Source organism: Tachyglossus aculeatus, chromosome 4 (genome assembly GCF_015852505.1).
Source record: "Tachyglossus aculeatus isolate mTacAcu1 chromosome 4, mTacAcu1.pri, whole genome shotgun sequence".
Taxonomy (NCBI): Eukaryota; Metazoa; Chordata; class Mammalia; order Monotremata; family Tachyglossidae; genus Tachyglossus; species Tachyglossus aculeatus.
In genome coordinates this window covers 126,391,338-126,408,767 of record NC_052069.1, presented here as the reverse complement: position 1 = coordinate 126,408,767, position 17,430 = coordinate 126,391,338, and the positions used below count along the sequence as shown (strand labels likewise).

Genomic DNA, 17,430 nt, shown 5'->3' with positions numbered 1-17,430 from the left:
TAGGGAGAGTAATAATTGTAAAAACTGTGGTATTTGTAAAGTGCTTATTATGTGCCAGGCACTGTACTAGCGCTCAGAACAGTGCTTTGCACATAGTAAGCGCTTAACAAATGCCATCATTATTATTACTACTATTATTATTAAGTGCTGGGGTAGATTCACGCTAATCAGGTTAGACCCAGTCCCTGACCCTCAGGGGGCTCACAATCTTAATCACCACCATTTTACAGATGAGGAAACTGAGGCACGGAGAAATGAAGTGACCTGCCTAATGTCAGACATTAGACAAGTGGCAGGGCTGGGATTAGAAGACTCCCAGGCTCACGCTCTTTCCGGCAGGCCGCGGCTGCTTCCCAGTGATACAACGGAGTTGGTAAGCACACTCCCTGGTCCCGCCAGGATCAGACTAACCTCGCACTCGGTGCCATTCAGCACTGGATGGGACCAACTTGTACTTGTACCAACTTGTACTTCCCAAGCGCTTAGTACGGTGCTCTGCACACAGTAAGCGCTCAATAAATACGATCGATTGATTGATTGATATGGGCAAGGGGCTACTTAGACTGTGAGCTCCAATACGGGACAGGGACCGTGTCCGATCCGATTAACTGCTATCTAGCCTAGCACACTTGGAATGGTGCTTGACACAGAGTAAACGCCTAACGAATATAATAATAGTGACAATAAAAATATTACTGCCTTCCTCCAAGACTTCCCGACCTCCTACCACTCCTTCGCCCCCAGGTCCCCTCCCCCCTATCTGCCCAGAAGAAGCCCCCTCCTCTTCCCCCTCCCAGCCAGCTCTCCATGGTCGCCCTCTCCCACAGAAGGGTGGGTGGGTTTGGGGCGGGGGCGGAGGTGGGACAGCTGGTCCAGGCGGGTGGACGGACAAACCCTGAACTGACTTCTTGCGTCTTGGCTTCCCTTTGGTTACGTCCGGAAGGGTCACGGGCAGCAGGACAGCTCTCGAGGTTCTCCCCAAAGACCCCTGAGTCTCCAGGCTCCAATGCCCACACCTCCCAAGAGATCTCACCCAACACAGTATGTGCTGCCGAGGGTTTTCTCAGTACAAGCCAAACACTAAAGTCCTGTCCTTAGCTCCAGTTGTGGCAGTCTTAGACCATGCCCTGAGCCACAGCCAAAACGGTCCCAGGCCAGCGTCGGGGCCCAGCCATGAGCCACAGCCACAACGGTCCCTCAGCAGCGTCAGGCCCCAGCTATGAACCACGGTCACAGACGATCCAGGCCAGTGCCAGAATCCAGCCACGAGCTACAGACACAACAGTCCCAGGCCAGTGCCGGGGCCCAGCCACGAAGCACAGTCACAACAAACCCAGGCCAGAGCCAGGACGTAGCCATGATCCCCACAGCCACGTAAATTCCAGGCCAGTGCCAGAGCCCAGCCATGACCGACCACAGTCCCAGGCCAGCACCAGGGCCCAGCTACAAATCACAGCCTCAAAAGTCCCGGGCCAGTGCCGGGGCCCAGCCATGAACCACGACGGTACCGGGTCAGTGCCAGGACCCAGGCCTAAGCCACAGCCACAACAGTCCCAGACCAATGCCAGCATCTTGCTCTGAACTACAGCCATAAAAGTTCCAGGTCAGGGCGGGGGCCCAGCCCTGACCCACACCACAACGGTTCCAGACCAGTGCCAGGGTAGAGCTCTGAGCCACAGTCCCAGCAGTCCCAGGCTAGTACTGGGGCCTAGGCCTGAGCCAGGCACGGCAGCCCCAGGCCAGTAAAGGACAGCCCTGAACCACGAGGCAGCTGTTTTCCCAACCAAACACTTCTCTCCTCTCCCTCTCTCTCTCTCTCCCTACCCTTCTCCTTGCTCCACGGATACGGCTCTGTCTCCCCTCCCCCTCAAACTCTGCCACAGCCTCAGCTCCACTGGCTTTGGACAAAGGGAGGGCACGGAGCAGAGAGGGGAGGGCAGGCCGGGGGGCAGGGGGAGAAGGGGAAGGCGGAGACGGAGAAGGCAAGCGGCAGCAGGGAAGCGTGCAGAGAAAAGCCGGCGACAGGGACCCCGTACACACCTCTTCCTCCTCAATTCGAGCAGGTTCAATCAGCAGGTTATTGGCTTGATCAAACGACACCCCCTGTTAGGACAGGAACCGGCAGAGGCATGCAGGTTAGTGGAGCCAGACCGCCACCACCGCCACCAGCCCAGCCCGCAGCCGCGCAAGTGCCACGTCTGGAGTCGGCGCCGCGGACGCCGTCCTCGCCGGTCACCTCGAGAGAGACGCAGGGGGGCGGGAGGGGCGGCACGCCCCTGGCTCCCGCCCAAGACGGGTCCCAAGAGGTCCGAAGCGGGGCTGAGCCTGCCCGAAGGGGCCCCCACATAGCCCGTTCCCCCGGGAGAGACGGGGGCTGGCGGAGCAGGTGAGGAAAGCAGGTGAGAGCAGGAGGCCCGGAGGCCCAGTGAGAGGCACCAGTTCCCGCAGAGCGCCCGCATCCAGCTCTGCAGCCCCCGGCGCTGCCCGCCGGTGGGGGATGAGGACAACCTGTCACCCCATGGAGCCCAGCTGGGCCCTCTGTCAGCTGAAGGAAAGGGGCAGGTGAGGAAGCCCCGCCATTTCCGGGCCTAGCAGAAGCAGTGAGACCTAGTGGAAAGAGCCCGGCCACCAGTCAGTGGACCACCAGAGTTCTCATCCCAGCTCGGCCACGTGCCTCTGGGGGACCCTGGGCAAGCCACTTCACTCTGCTGGGTCTCGGGTTTCCTCGTCTGTAAAAATGGGGTTTAAATTCCTGTTCTCCCTTCTACTTAGACTGCAAGCCTCATGTGGGACAGAGAAGGCGTGGGACCCGATCGGCTTGCAGTCACCCCAGTGCTCAGTTCAGTGCTTGACACATAACAGCGCTTAGCTAGAAACCACAAACGTCTCAGCCGGACCCCAGTTGGGTGTCCCCAACATCAGTCACCAGAGAGGCTTCCCACTTTAGGGTCCGCTGGATGGGATGGGATTGGATTGGATTCCCATCCATTAGATGGATCCACTGGATGGGAAGGGGGCTTAGGAGCCCTCCCGGCGGTGGCCCGCCCCAGACTAAAGCAGAGTAGCCGGTTGTGCACGGAGGCCAGAAGGTCACCGCCACCGGGTAATGGGCCACAAAAGGGGTTGCTCAGGATCCCGGCCGTGGCCAGCGGGGCAGATGAGAGAATGAGGCAGCCCCGGCCAGCCTTCCAAGGCGGAGTAAGCCAGCAGCTGGTCAAGAGGGCTGATTGGTGGGGTCCTGAAGGGAGGCCCCAGCCCTGGAGGGGGCAGGGATGGACGCCAAACTGGGGGAGCCTTGAAGGGAGGCCTCAGCCCCGAAAGAGGGAAGGGACGGGCCACAGGCACTCTCCCTCGACGAAACACAGACCCTTGCCACCAACCTGGAAGGTTGTTAAAGCAGGTGGGGAACAGGGGGAACAGAGAATGGGTGTTGGACAGGTGTAGAGGAAGACTTTCCACTGCAGGGAGGAGGGGGATCGATGGGGGAGACAGAGGGACAAGGAAAGGAAAGGAAAGGGCACGGGTGAGGGAGTGAGGAACGCGCTCCGGAGGGCACGGGAGGAATGGGCCGGGTAGGGGCAGGGACTGGCTGCCATTCTGGATCCGGCAATCCTGGCAACTAGTTGGCGCTGCTGGCCCGGTGCGCCTTTCTGTCCATCCCTCTTTCCAACCCAATGCCCTGGAGCTATTCTGGGTACAGGAAAAGCATGCGGGTCGGGCGGCAGGGGAGTGAAGGGCCAGGGTCTGGGTTCCGGGCCCGACTCGGAGGAGCAGGAACCTCCACGGACACAAGTGTCTGGTCCCGGCTGGAAGCGGTGGGAGCCGGACCGCGAGCCCAGCTGAGCCGCCGGCCATCGGGGAGAAGGGTCCCTGCCAACTGACGGGCAGCAGAAATGGCGGCCCTGGAGACAGAACGGGCTCGACGGGCGCAGAGAAGGGCTGGACATTTGGCCTCGGTGACCCTGATCCCTTGGACGATGGGGGTGGGAGGACGGAGGGGCAGAGTGCTGGCTTCCGTCCCCGGGCTCCCAATCTCCAACCAGCCTGCGCCTCCTCCTTTGTCCAAGGCCCAAAGCAACCCAGCACCATGGCCGCACGAACTCCAGTCACCCAGGGGACTCCTGAGACACAGGGCCCAAGGGGTTAAGGCACATGCGGACGGGGGTCTGCGACAGAGGACCCTGGGGGGTGTCTGCATGGCCAGACAGATTGGCGGAGGGAGGAATGGTCAATGACAAGGTCATCAGCGACCAGAGAGGAGGGTCTCAGGGAGGCTGCAGAAATTCCAATGGGTCCCCTCAAAGGGCAGAGGGGGGTCCTGGACCCCGGCTGGAGCTTGGGGGATAGCCTAGGAGTTGCTCTAGTTGAAGATAAGATGCTGCGGCCCCCCCACCCTTGGCTGGTTGGGAGGGACGAGGGGACATACTGTCAGCCCGGAGAGCAGAAGGGCATCACAGGGAGGTGTCCACGGGGACATGGCTTCTGAGGGCAGAAGTCCCCTAACAATAAAGCGCGGGTTGTTTGTTAAGCACTACTAAGTGCACTGAGATGGACAAAAGATAATCAAGTCAGACACAGTCTCTGTTCCACACGGAGCTCGCAGTTTAAGTAATCAGTGGCATTTACTGAGCATTTACTGTGCGGAGAACACTGTGTTAACCGCTTGGGAGAGTATGATATTGCACAGTTGGTTAACACGGTCCCTGCCCACAGGGAGCTCACAGTCTAGAGGGAGAACAGGTGTTGGATCCCCATTTTATTACAATAAAATTAATGTTATCTGTTAAGCACTGTTAAGCACTTACTTTGTGCCAAGCACTGTACTAAGCGCTGGGGTAGATAAAAGATCACCAGGTTCCACATGGGGCTCAGTTTAAGTACGAAGGAGAACGGGCATCGTATCCCCATTTCACAGATGGGGTAACTGAGGCACAGAAGTTAAGTAGCTTGCCTGAGGTCACAGAGTGGACAAGTGGCAGAGCATAATCAGAACCCAGGTCCCCTTGACTCCCAGACTCAAGCTGTTTCCACTAGCCACACTGCTGCTCTCTCCGCCCCGCCTCCAGGAGATGCCCACAGACGACCGAGCTTTGAGCCAGTGGAGAATTCATTTTGAGTATTACCCAAAAAGGCCAGGTCGGCCCAGGGGCTGCTGGGAAAGAGGAGATGCCCCGATGTGGGTGGGGCCCGGCAGGGTCTCCACGGGGTCTGGCTCCCGCTTGGAGCCAGGAGGCATCACCCCCATAGCAGGGTCAGGATCCCTAGCGGCAGGGAGAGCCCTGGCTCCTTTCTGGGGCCTGAGGAAGTAGGTGCCAGGATGAGGCAGGAGGGTGAGGAGGCAGAGGGGCAGACGAGAGGACGTGGAGAGTGTCCACTGGATCCCGGCACCCCGCACCGGCCAAATGGCAGAGGGCCCGTCTCCCGGCCGGAGCGAGCTGGCTGAGCCACAGCTCGGCCCAAGGAGGCGGTGGACACGGCTCTGCTGGCCGGGAGCCGAGCAAACCGCAGGAATGGGGCTCCCATCCTCGGATCCCCACCCCACCCTGGACCTGGCTGGGTTGCCCAGGCGGCCCGGGGAGCAGAGGAGCTTCCGGGTCAGACCCGAACCCAGCGGGGCAGAGGAAACCCATGGGAGGAACCGTGGCCCGCCGACATGGACAAGGCAAGCTCCGGCTGCCCGCCCTGATCCAAAAGAGCCAAAGTCTACACGCCCACGGTGCTGACCCTGTGGGAGTGATAGGTAACCCCAACCCCGATGGAAAGGGTGCCCTGTCCCCCAGAGCCGAACCCCTGGGGCCTCTGTCTGCGGTAGCAGAGGCCCCTGCCCGTGACCTCCTCAGCCGACAGGGCCCAGGTGACATGCCACTTTCCCCTCTTGCACCCAACCGGGCCTCCCTCTCTACCAGGCGGCACCCAGCCTGGGTACAGCCTGCTTTGGTGGCTGTGGCAAGGGATCCTGCCACGGACAGACCATAGCCAGGAGGCGGTAGGTCAGTGCCCTTCTTCCCCCAGCCCCAAGGGGAGGAGGGGAGGTGGGGATCTGCAGGACCTGCTCTGGTCCAGGCCAGGCTAGGACCTAGCCTCCCGCTCGGGAAGCTTCCATGGCAGTTACCCGTGTCTACCTGGAGCCTCCCCGCCGGACCCCCGGTCCCACCTGTGAAGGCAGGAGTATCGGGGAGGTGAGGAGGGATGGATGGGGACGAGCACTACCGGCATCCAGCAGAGCCCAGAGACTAAGAGCTGAGGGAGGCACCCGAGCTGAGGGCCGGGAGGCCAGGAGGAGAACGACAGCAGCAACGTGCCGGCGGGGGGCGAGGGGCAATGACCCTGGGGCTGGGACACAGCTCTGGTTTTCTCCCGAATGCCCTTGTGAGAGTGGTCAGCCCGGAGCCAGATGGTGTGCAGGACGACCCACCCCCTCTTGATGCTTGCCAACGTGGGGGCGGGGAGCCCAGCCGGGCCCCTCTCCGCCACCCTCCAGAGGCTTCAGCCTGTAAAGACTGGGGGTGTGCATGTGTGCGTGCGTGCGTGCGTGCGTGCGTGGGGGTCGGGGGGCGTTGGTCGGCCTCACGCAAACCACCCGGGGGGTGGCCGCAGGGGGCCGGGGGCCCCGCAAAGTGACGCTCTGCTCCCCCTACCCCGACCCGACCGACGGACCCTACCTTGGTGGCGGGCTGAGCGGCCTGAGCCCCGTTCCTCCCCTCGTCTTCGTCGTCGTCATCTTCCTCCATCTCCTCCTCCTCCTCTTCCTCCCGGTTCTCCTCCTCCTCCTCTTCATCTCGGCCCTCCTCTTCTTCCTCTTCCTCCTCCTCGGCCCCCTGCAGGCCCCAGGGGGCCGGCGGCTGGTCCTGGGGGCGGGGGCCATTGGTACACAGGCCCCCGCCGGCGACAGGAAAGGCCCCCTCCTGCGGGGTCCCGTCGGGGCGCAGCCCCTGCAGCAGGGCGGCCACGGCCTCGGGCCTGGGCAGCTTGGTGATCCGGAAATGCTTCTTGTAGTGCGGGGTGTCCTTGCGGATGAGTCTCTGGCGCTGGCCGGCCGCCAGCAGCGCCCCGCCCCCTCCTCCTTCTTGCTCCTGCTCGTGCAGCTCCCGCTCTCCGGCCGCACCCGTCGGATCGGCGCCGGGCAGCAGGGTGTCCTCGGCGAAGTGCACCGTGGGCTGGGAGGGTACAGGGCCGGAGAGCACCGTTCTTCCCGAGCCCGCGCTGCCGATGGCAGGCGGTGGCGGGGAGAGGGGCACGGGCAGGGAGCCGGGGCAGGGACTGGCTCCGGATCCCTTCCTCCGGCAAGGCTTCCCACAGCAGCTCCTCCCTCGTTCCCCGGACCCAGGAGAGCAGCTGCATTCCTTCCCTCCCTGCCTCCTGCAGCCCACGGGGGACAAACGGGAGCACCTCCCCTGACCTCCCCGGGGGGATGAGGGAAGGCCCTTGTCCCCATGGGACGGGCCCCGAGGAGGACGAGACGTTAGCTCGGCCCCCACGGCTTTCTGGGAGGGAGATGGAGGCAGCCAGGAGACAGGCCGCTCTCACCCTCCGGGCCAGAAAGGGGCTAACCTGTGGGCCTTTGGCTGGGAGATGCGGCTCCCACCCCGGCCCCTGCTGTCCTCCCTAGGGCTCCGGACTCAGGACAGAAATCCTCTGGCCCCTGGTGGTTCCCGGGCCCCCACCGGCCCCGCCCCTGGCAGCCCCACCTCGTCGTATTCCATCTCCTGCTCCTCCTCTTCCTCCCGGTGACCAGCAACCTCGTCCGGCTCCGGCGGCTGGGCGCTGGGGCTCGCCTCCCTCCTGTGGCTGCCGGCCGGCGCGGGGCTCCCGTTCGGGCCCCACTTCCTGCTCCTGGGCTCCTCGGGCTCCCCGAGGCCACCCGCAGAGACGGTGCTGGAGCTAGAGCCCCGGGAGTCCTGGCTCTGCTGGGAGCCGGCACTGAGTCTCTTGCCCTGCCGTAAAGGGGTTGGGGGTCACGTGGGGCGCCCCGGGACAGCGTGGTCTGGGTACCAGAGAGGAAGTGGGGCCACCACCCGCCACGTCTGGGGGCTGCTGGCCGAGTCAAAGCAGCAGGGTGGGGGCAAAAAGCCTGCCTCTCATCCCCAAGGGGATCCTGGGAAGGAAAACGACAGCGCTCACGAAATCTTTGGGGAGACGGGCTTGGACCCTTCTGACCGGGGAAAGTGGGACAGGGAGAGCAAAGAAGGAAAAAGAAAGAGAGGAATCAGGGGAAGGGTGGGTAGAGAAAGCAAAAGGAGAAGGGAAGGGAGAAACAGGGAGACAGAGACAGGTAAGGAGACAGAGAGAAAGAGAGAGAAAGAAAGCCAGGAAAGCATGGAGGGAAGCAAGAGATGAGGAAGATGGGAAGGGAGGAGAGGGAAGGAAAGGAGGAAGGGAGGACAGGGGAGTTAGGGGAGGAAGGAGAGCTGAAAGGAGAACGGAAAGGGAGGGAGAGGGGAGCAGGGTCCTGGGGAAAGGCTCAGCTAAGAAAGGCCCCTCACAGGCGGGGAACAGGGAAGAGGAGAGTGGGGGAGCAAGGGGAAGCCGTAGGTGAGGCTGTGGCCCAAGGCTGCCAGGGGGAGGGCGGGCCTCACCTGGGCAGCGGGTTTGCGGGTTTGGGGAAGGGCCCGTGGGGGAGCAGGGGGTGTGGGGAAACCACAGGCAGGGATGTGGCCCAAGGCAGCTGGGCAGTGGGCGGTCCTCACCTGGGCGGCGGGAGAGTCCGGTGGGTCCGCGGGGGACGAGGGCGCGGGGAAGGCCTCGTGGCGCCGCACCTCGATCACTTTCTTCATGACCTTCAGTTCACTGGGGTGAGGGGTGGCTCTGCGTTGCAGACCCTGCTGGGGCAGGGGGAGGAGTCGGGGTTAGTCTGCTCTGGGGCCCCCGAGCCCCAAACGCCACTTCCCAAGGCCCCCGGGGCCGGGGCCTCACCCGCCGTTCGGCCCCCTCCTCATCCTCGGCCGCGTGAGGCTCCTCCAAGAACTGGATTACGCTGACCCGATTGAGGTTGGCATCTGTCCAGCTGTCATCCACACTACTCTGGAGAAGGTTTTCTGGAGAGAGAAAGGAGGAGGGAGGGATCGTCGGCCCGGGCCGGGGCGACGGCTGTTGGGGGTTCGGCCCACGGGACCCCCGGCTCACCCAGGCTGGCCGAGGGCTGCTGGGGCAGCAGGTAGCAGGTGAGCACTTTCTGGCCCGTGGCCTCGTCCTCCTCCGTCTGGAACTTGAGCATCGGCTGCGACTGGTTCTCCGCCAGCCACAGGGCTTTCAGGTTCAGCGTCGTCAGCGCCAGCGGCAGGTTCTGCAGGCTGCGGAGCAGGGGGCTGAGCTGCGGGGGAGGCTGGGCCGGGTGCCAGGGGTGGGGACGGGGAGGAAACTGGGCCGGGGGGAGCTGAACTGGGGGGAGCTGGGCCTGGTGGGGAGCGTCTGAGCTCGGGGAGCTGGAAGGGGAGAGGGGGAGAGGGGGGCCGGGGGAGCTGGGCCTGGGGGGAGCTGGGGAGAGCTGAATGGAGGGTGGGGGTGGGGAGAGGTGGGCAGGGAGCCTCCCCAGGCTAACTCCTCGTAAGTCTTTCCTTTCCCCAGCCCCCTCAATCCCCGAACAGGGCAAAGAAGGACCGCGGCCCCTCACCGGTTTCCCGCGACATCCAGCACGTGCAGCTCGGCGCTGTGAGCCAGCTCGGAGGGCAGGGCGGTCAGCCGGTTGTCACGCAGGGACAGGACGTTCAGGCTGGCACAGCCGCCCACCTCAGCAGGCAGCGCCACCAGCCGGTTCCGGTCCACGTTCAGGTTGGTCAGCTTGTGCAGCTTCCCCAGGGAGCGGGGCAGCACCTGGCAGACGGGGACCAGCTCGCCGACCTTCCCGCGGCCACCTCCCCCACCAAGGCCAGCCCCCAAGGTCAACCCCTCTCCCTGGAGACTGCACCCCAAAACTGCCCCTTAGAGGGTAGCCTCTGGCCGGGCGGATGAGGTGAGGGTGGGGGGGGGGGGCGGCCGTGTACCGTGAGTAGGTTCTCGGTGAGGATCAGCTCCGACAGGTTCTCACAGTCCCCGATGGCCTCGGTCACCTCCGCCAGGCGGTTCTGGTCCACCTTCAAGATGGACAGCTGCTTCAGCTGCCCTGCAGGGGAGAGGAGGAAGAGAGTGGTGGGGGCCCAGTCCGGGGCGTGGCGGGGGGGGGCAGTCAGCGGCGGCGGCCCTCCCGGAGCCCCACTGACCGATGCCGTCGGGGATGCGCTCCAGCAGGTTCTGGGAGAGCAGCAGGTCCGTGAGCACGGCCAGGCCGCTGACCTCCGCCGGCAGGCGCTCCAGCTTGTTCTCGGACACATCCAGGCAGACCAGGCGCCGCAGGTTCCCCAGCTCCTGTGCGGGCGGCCCGGACCGAGGGACGCAACCCGGGGCAGAGGCACCACAGTTCAATCCCTGGGGGCAGGACAACTAGACCCGGGCGGCCCGACCCAGCACCCGTGACCCCCGGGCCCGACCCGGCCCCCGCGTCCTCCCAGGCTCCTCACGGCGGCCGCTTCCCCACCCACCCTGCTCACCGGGGGCAGAGTGGACAGCTGGTTCCTGTCGAGCCACAGCTCCCGCAGGTTGGGCAGCGCACCCAGGGTGTCCGGCTGTGCCAGGGAGAGACCGGGTCCTGATCCCCCCACCCTCCCACCCACGGGAGTCCCCCACCGCCCGCCACCCGAGACTCGGCCCTCCTCACCAGCACTTCCAGGTCATTGCTCCCCAGATCGAGCTGCTCCAGTTTGACGAGGAAGGAGAGGGAGCTGCGAGGGGGAGAGCGGGACCCCTAGAGCCACAGACCACGCTGTGCCAGAGGGGCCTGGGGACCACAGGCGGGGACCCCCAACCCCCCTAGATCAAGTGTCTGAGGCTGAGGATGACAGTGCGGCAGTGCGGGGAGGAGCGGGCCAGGTCTCGCTGACAGGAGCGCTTCCATGCGGGTCCTTTTCCCCCAGCCCCGCCAGCACCCCTACCCGCCCAGCCCCGCCAGCACCCCTACCCGCCCATCCCCTTTCCCAAAGCAGGCGGCAGGGCCGGGAGGCGGGAGGGAGGAGGGCCAGTGGGAGCGGGGGGAAGTGAAGGCCGGTGCCCTCGGGAGATCAAACGGGAGAAGGAACGCATCCGTCACTGCCTTCCCCCATCAGAGACGAACACAACATCCCTGGAGCTGCCGGGGCAAGGTGGGTAGGGGCAGGTTGGCCTAAAGCAGGGGGCTTTCCCTGATGACCTCTCAATGACCCTTTCAGCCCTGGGACCGGTGGCGGGTCACACTGATGGAGACTCCGGCTCCTAGATGGGATGAGAATGACTGTGGGGGGTAGTGGAGGATGGCCCAGGAAGATGAACCCGGGAGCAGACCAGACCCGAGACAGACCACCACCGATCACTCACGTGGGGAGGGTCTTGAGCAGGTTTTCCCTCAGCTCCAGAGTCACCAGGTTGGCCAAACTTCAACAGAAACAGGCTGGAGTCAGGACTAGAAGTTCGGCCCGGCGTTCCCACGTTTCGGGGAGAGGACTTCCCCTCCCGTCTGCCCGCCGCTCCTCCATCCCGTCCAGGCCGGGCAGGGCCAGGGCCGGGCTGGGTCGACCGCGGGTCAAGCGGTATGGGCCGGAACCGAGCCCGCCTCGGAGGGGGAGGGCCCCGCACCCCTCTGGGTCCCGGTCACTCACTTGCCCACGTCCCCCGGCAGGGTCTGCAATGACACATCATTCAGTGCCAGATGGGCCAGGCTGCGCAGTTGGGTGAAGCCGTCGGGGAGCCTGGAGGGGGGGTGGGGGACGACGACACGGGAGCCTCAGAGTGGCCCTCTGCCTCTCCCCCGGCCCGCGAGTGCCCCAGCGTGCAGGGCGTCGGCCCCGCGCTCCTCCCTTCACCCCCGGCACGCCCCCCAGCCTCTGACCGGGACAGAGGGTTCCCGCTGAAGTCTGCGATCTCCAGGGACTTGCAGAACTTGATGCTCTCTGGGATTTCTGGGATGTCTGCACAGAGTTGAAGGACGAGACAAAAGCGGACGGTCCATTAGCCTTCAGCCTGGACCCCCCCCCCCAACCCCGACCACTCCTAGCCAGGGTCCGGCCCAGCACCAGGGAAGGAAACGAGAGCCCACCCCCAGGGCGGGCATGGGATCCCTGTCTGTCCCCAACCCAGCCCATCTCGGGTGTAGGGGTGGGGGCCCCCTCACCATTGCGGGAAATGTCCAGCTCCACCAGCTGCATGAAGTTGGCCACCTCAGGCGGAAGTCTCTGGATCTCATTGTCACTCAGACCCAGCTTACGTAGGTTCAGCAGGCGGAAAAAGGGCTGGGACCCGAGAGAGAAGCGGTCAGAGGAGAAGTTGGGGGCAGAGAGGGGATAGAGGTAGGAAAGAAGCTGGGGGCTTGGGACGGAGTACGGACTGCAGGTCGGACCAAGGACGCCGGGGCTGGTGGGGAGGGAGCGGGTGCCGCTTTCCAACCGTATAGGGAACCTCCACCACCGTGATGTCCTCCCCCGGCCCCCGCCCGGCGGGACTCCAGGCCACCGGGGACGGCTCCCCTCCGCGCTCCCTGGAGAAACCGGTTTTGAACCTGTGTCCTTGCCCCTGCCCTGCCAGCCACCCAACAGGTTCTCCCACGCTGCCACGCCACCCTCCCCAACCAACCCCAAGCCTTCGGAGGTCAGGGAGACTGACTCTGCAGCTCCCCGGGGACGCATCTCATTCATTCATTCAATCGTATTTATTGGGCGCTTACTGTGTGCAGAGTACTGAACTAAGCGCTTGGGAAGTACAAGTGGGCAACATATAGAGGCGGTCCCTACCCAAAAACGGGCTCGCAGTCTACAGGGATGCCCTGGCACCCGAGCAATCGGCAGGTGCTGCCCTCAGCCCAGAGCCCAAAAGAACCGGGACCCCGTAGGGGCCGGGGTCCTTTGCCTCTCATCCGGCCAGACCCCACCCCAGGATCACATCCCTGCTTGGAGGTTTGGGGCGGGGGGAGGACGTGACCCTCGCATGAAGGCATTAGTTCATTGAGCCTGGAGGAACGGGGGCGGTGGAGGTCACCGGGGGAGGGGCCGACATCTGGACCACAGCCCACCCTGGCCCATGGGGGCCGGAAATCTGCATTCCAGCATCTGAAGAAGGGGAACCCCGCCCCACCCCGACCCGGGCGGGCGGGCTCTGCTAGGGCCGCCGGTCCGGCATCCAGCCCCTCGGGAGTTGGGGGAAGGCGGGAGCAGAGGCCCGGGTCCATACAGTGGCTCAGTGGAAAGAGCCCGGGCTCGGGAGTCAAGAAGTCAGGGGTTCTAATCCCAGCTGGGTGGGATGAGGCAAGTCACTTCGCTTCTCTGCGCCTCAGCTGCATCATCTGTAAAATGGGGATGAAGACTGTGAACCCCCGGGGGGGGCAAACCTGATCACCTTGTATCCCCGCCCAGCGCTCAGAACAGTGCTTTGCACATAGTAAGCGCTTAACAAATGCCACCATCACTGTTGTCATTACATGCCGGGCAGCCGAGACCACCGTGACTCGAGTCCCAATCGGGACCACTTCTCTGGGCCTCCGATCCCTCGGTTGTAAAATGGGGGCTCGCCGTGAGGCCAGTGTGGATCTGATGGCCTCCCCCCGACCCCGGCGCCAGCTCCCATAACGTCTCCCCTCCTCGGGAAGGGGCAGATGATGCGGCCGGGCACGGAAGGCCCGCTGCCAGGCCCGGCCCGGGTCCCGCCAACAACCCGGTCCGGCTCGGCCTTGCCCAGACGATGGGTGGCGGGGGGTCGGCGGCCTGCTGAGCCGCAGGCGGAGAGGGGATGGGCCTGGAGCTGGCAGCGGAGGGGCGGGTGAGAAGGTCGGGGCGCAGCATCTCTCCCCCCCCGCCAGGCCCAGTGCTGCCCATCCGATGCCAACACGGGACCCCCCCTCCCCGCGGGACGCTGGGAGGGTCTAAGGGGGAGGTCACCCGAATCCGGGGATGGATCTACTCCAGCGCTTGGCACCTAGTGAGCGCTTCACGCATACCCTCGTTATTATTAGAGTCTTCTAGACTGTGAGCCCACCGTTGGGTAGGGCCCGTCTCTATATGCTGCCAACTTGCACTTCCCAAGCGCTTAGTCCAGCGCTCTGCACACAGTAAGTGCTCAATAAATACGATTGATTGACTGATTGGAGTCCTCTAGACTGTGAGCCCACCGTTGGGTAGGGACCGTCTCTATATGTTGCCAACTTGCACTTCCCAAGCGCTTAGTCCAGTGCTCTGCACACAGTAAGCGCTCATTAAATACGATTGATTGATTGATTGATTAGAGTCTTCTAGACTGTGAGCCCACTGTAGGGTAGGGACCGTCTCTATCTGTTACCAACTTGTACTTCCCAAGCGCTTAGTCCGGCGCTCTGCACACAGTAAGCGCTCAATAAATACGACTGATTGACTGATTGATTAGAGGAGACGGAGCCGAGGGGGGCGGGCGGCTGGTGCCTCCCTAGCCGCGAGGGAAGGTGTCAGGTGGGGTAGGGACCGTCTCTATCCGTCGCCAACTCGTACTTCCAGTGCTCTGCACACAGTAAGCGCTCAATAAATCCGATTGATTGACTGATTGATCGATCGAGTGGGCGCCCGGCCCCTTCTCCCTCGTGGCGGTGGCGGTGCTCCCGGGGGGCGCGGGGTGGGGGGGGGGGTCTCACCTTGGGCAGCTCCCTGAGCTGGTTGGCGTCGAGCAGCAGCTCCTCCAGGCTGCGGCTGTAGCGGTACACCTCCTCGGGCACGGCCTGCAGCGAGCTGTGGCGCCGGTCCACCGCCTCCACCTGCCGGTTGCAGCGCCACAGGGGCATGCAGCGGAGCATGGCGGCCCCCGGGGACCCCGGGGGGCCCCCGCCGCCGGGCCCCGGGCCCGCTCACGGACAGGAGGCGGCGGAGACGGGCGGGCGGCGGCGGCGGCGGGCGGCGGCGGCGGAGGACGGGCCGGGGCGGCGCGGGGCGCGGACCCGCCGCAGGGGGGCGTGCCCGGGGCATGGGCACCGCCGGGGAGGAGGGGGGGGGCGGGCGGCGCGCACGCGCGCTCGGATCTCCGGTGTCCGTCCGTCCGAACGCCGGCGCTGGCTCCCCCGGCGGCGCGCGCGCACGCGCACACGCACTCCTCCGCCGCGCTGCCCGCCGGGAAAGCGAGTCCGGGCCCCGCGCGCGTTGCCTGCCGGGAGCTGTAGTCCGTCCCCCCCCTCCGCGCTGCCCGCTGGGAAGTGGAGTCCCGCCGCCCTCGCTGGGCGCCGTGCTAAGGGAGGCGCCGGGGCCTCGGGCTGCCCCACGGGGGGCTCCCAGTCTAACCCCCCCCCCCCGCCCCCCGCCATTCGACATCATCATCGATCGTATTTATCGAGCGCTTACTGTGTGCAGAGCACTGGACTAAGCGCTTGGGAAGTACAAGTCGGCAACCTAGAGAGACGGTCCCTACCCAACAGTGGGCTCACAGTCTAGAAGGGGGAGACAGAGAACAAAACCAAACATACTAACAAAATAAAATAAATAGAATAGAGATGGACAAGTAAAATAAATAGAGTAATAATAATAATAATAATGATGGCATTTACCATGCGCTTACTACGTGCAATCGACAGGTGAGGCGACCGAGCCGCGGACAGGCGGAGACACTGAGGAGAACTGGGAGCCCACCGTTGGGGAGGGACCGTCTCTCTATGTTGCCAACTTGTACTTCCCAAGCGCTCAGTACAGTGCTCTGCACACGGTAACCGCTCAATAAATACGATTGATGATGATGATGATGATGAGTCAGAGATCAGGGGTCCAAATCCCGGCTCTGCCCATTGTCAGCTGGGTGACTTTGGGCGAGTCGCTTCACTTCTCTGGGCCTCAGTGACCTCATCTGGAAAATGGGGATGAAGACTGTGAGCCCCCCCGTGGGACAACCTGATCACCTTGTAACCTCCCCAGCGCTTAGAACAGTGCTTTGCACGTAGTTCTCTGTCTCCCCCTCCTAGACTGTGAGCCCGCTGTTGGGTAGGGACCGTCTCCATATGTTGCCTACTTGTACTTCCCAAGCGCTTAGTACAGTGCTCTGCACACAGTAAGTGCTCAATAAATACGATTGAATGAATAAGTGCCATTATTATTATTATTACAAGGTGATCAGGTTGTCCCACAGGGGGCTCACAGTCTTAATCTCCATTTTACAGATGAGGGAACTGAGGCACAGAGAAGTGAAGTGACTTGCCCAAAGTCACACAGCTGAAAACTGGCGGAGCCGGGATTTGAACCCGTGACCTCTGACTCCAAAGCCCAGGCTCTTTTGCGCTTACTATGTGTGAAGCCCTGTTCTGAGTGCTGGGGGGCTACAATCAATCAATTGTATTTATTGAGTGCCTACTGTGTGCAGAGCACTGTACTGAGCGCTTGGGATACCAGGTGATCAGGTTGTCCCACGGTGGGGGGCTCACAGTCTTCAGCCCCATTTGACAGATGAGGGGACTGAGGCACAGAGAAGTGAAGTGGCTTTCCCAAGGTCACACAGCTGACAAGTAGCGGGGCTCAGTGGAAAGAGCATGGGCTCTGGGGTCAGAGGTCAATCAATCAATTGTATTTATTGAGTGCTTACTGTGTGCAGAGCACTGTACTGAGCGCTTGGGATACCAGGTGATCAGGTTGTCCCACGGTGGGGGGCTCACAGTCTTCATCCCTATTTGACAGATGAGGGGACTGAGGCACAGAGAAGTGAAGTGGCTTGCCCAAGGTCACACAGCTGACAAGTAGCGGGACTCTGGAAAGCCCATGGGCTCTGGGGTCAGAGGTCAATCAATCGTATTTATTGAGTGCCTACTGTGTGCAGAGCACTGTACTGAGCGCTTGGGATACCAGGTGATCAGGTTGTCCCACGGTGGGGGGCTCACAGTCTTCAGCCCCATTTGACAGATGAGGGGACTGAGGCACAGAGAGGTGAAGTGGCTTGCCCAAGGTCACACAGCTGACAAGTAGCGGGGCTCAGTGGAAAGAGCATGGGCTCTGGGGTCAGAGGTCAATCAATCTATCAACCAATCAATCGTATTTATTGAGCGCTTACTGTGTGCAGAGCACTGTACTAAGCGCTTGGGAAGTACAAGTTGGCAACATATAGAGACAGTCCCTACCCAACAGTGGGCTCACAGTCTAGAAGGTCATGGGTTCAAATCCCAGCTCCTCCAATTGTCAGCCGTGTGACTTTGGGCAAGTCACTTCACTTCTCTGGGCCTCAGTTCCCTCATCTGTAAAATGGGGATGAAGACTGAGCCCAACCTGATCACCTTGTAACCTCCCCAGCGCTTAGAACAGCGCGCGGCACACAGGAAGCGCTTAACAAATACCATTATTATTATCGAGCGGCGGAATGGGATTTGAACCCATGCCCTCTGACCCCCAAGCCCAGGCTCTTCTTGCCTAAGTAGCTTCTCTGGATCCCAAGCCCACGCTCTTTCCA

General features: G+C 63.0%; 1 protein-coding gene across 7 annotated transcripts in view; it reads right to left on the bottom strand.

Moving 5' to 3' along the window:
• SCRIB (scribble planar cell polarity protein) overlaps positions 1 to 14,837 on the bottom strand; it is a 42,978-nt gene extending 28,141 nt beyond the window's left edge. For 6 of the 7 annotated variants that reach the window (XM_038744953.1, XM_038744956.1, XM_038744958.1 and 3 more), the window contains exons 1-16: positions 14,654 to 14,837; positions 12,176 to 12,293; positions 11,894 to 11,972; positions 11,664 to 11,753; positions 11,383 to 11,439; positions 10,691 to 10,754; positions 10,524 to 10,598; positions 10,197 to 10,341; positions 9,981 to 10,099; positions 9,611 to 9,810; positions 9,124 to 9,290; positions 8,914 to 9,035; positions 8,688 to 8,822; positions 7,689 to 7,934; positions 6,663 to 7,157; positions 2,041 to 2,103 (exon numbers count right to left, since the gene is read on the bottom strand). In XM_038744953.1, coding sequence (XP_038600881.1) covers positions 2,041 to 2,103; positions 6,663 to 7,157; positions 7,689 to 7,934; positions 8,688 to 8,822; positions 8,914 to 9,035; positions 9,124 to 9,290; positions 9,611 to 9,810; positions 9,981 to 10,099; positions 10,197 to 10,341; positions 10,524 to 10,598; positions 10,691 to 10,754; positions 11,383 to 11,439; positions 11,664 to 11,753; positions 11,894 to 11,972; positions 12,176 to 12,293; positions 14,654 to 14,812 — 2,334 coding nt within the window. In that variant the 5' untranslated portion in view covers positions 14,813 to 14,837. The remainder of the gene's footprint in view (positions 1 to 2,040; positions 2,104 to 6,662; positions 7,158 to 7,688; positions 7,935 to 8,687; positions 8,823 to 8,913; positions 9,036 to 9,123; positions 9,291 to 9,610; positions 9,811 to 9,980; positions 10,100 to 10,196; positions 10,342 to 10,523; positions 10,599 to 10,690; positions 10,755 to 11,382; positions 11,440 to 11,663; positions 11,754 to 11,893; positions 11,973 to 12,175; positions 12,294 to 14,653) is intronic. The other variant, XM_038744954.1, reaches the window with a different exon arrangement.
• Between the last annotated feature and the right edge of the window lie 2,593 nt (positions 14,838 to 17,430).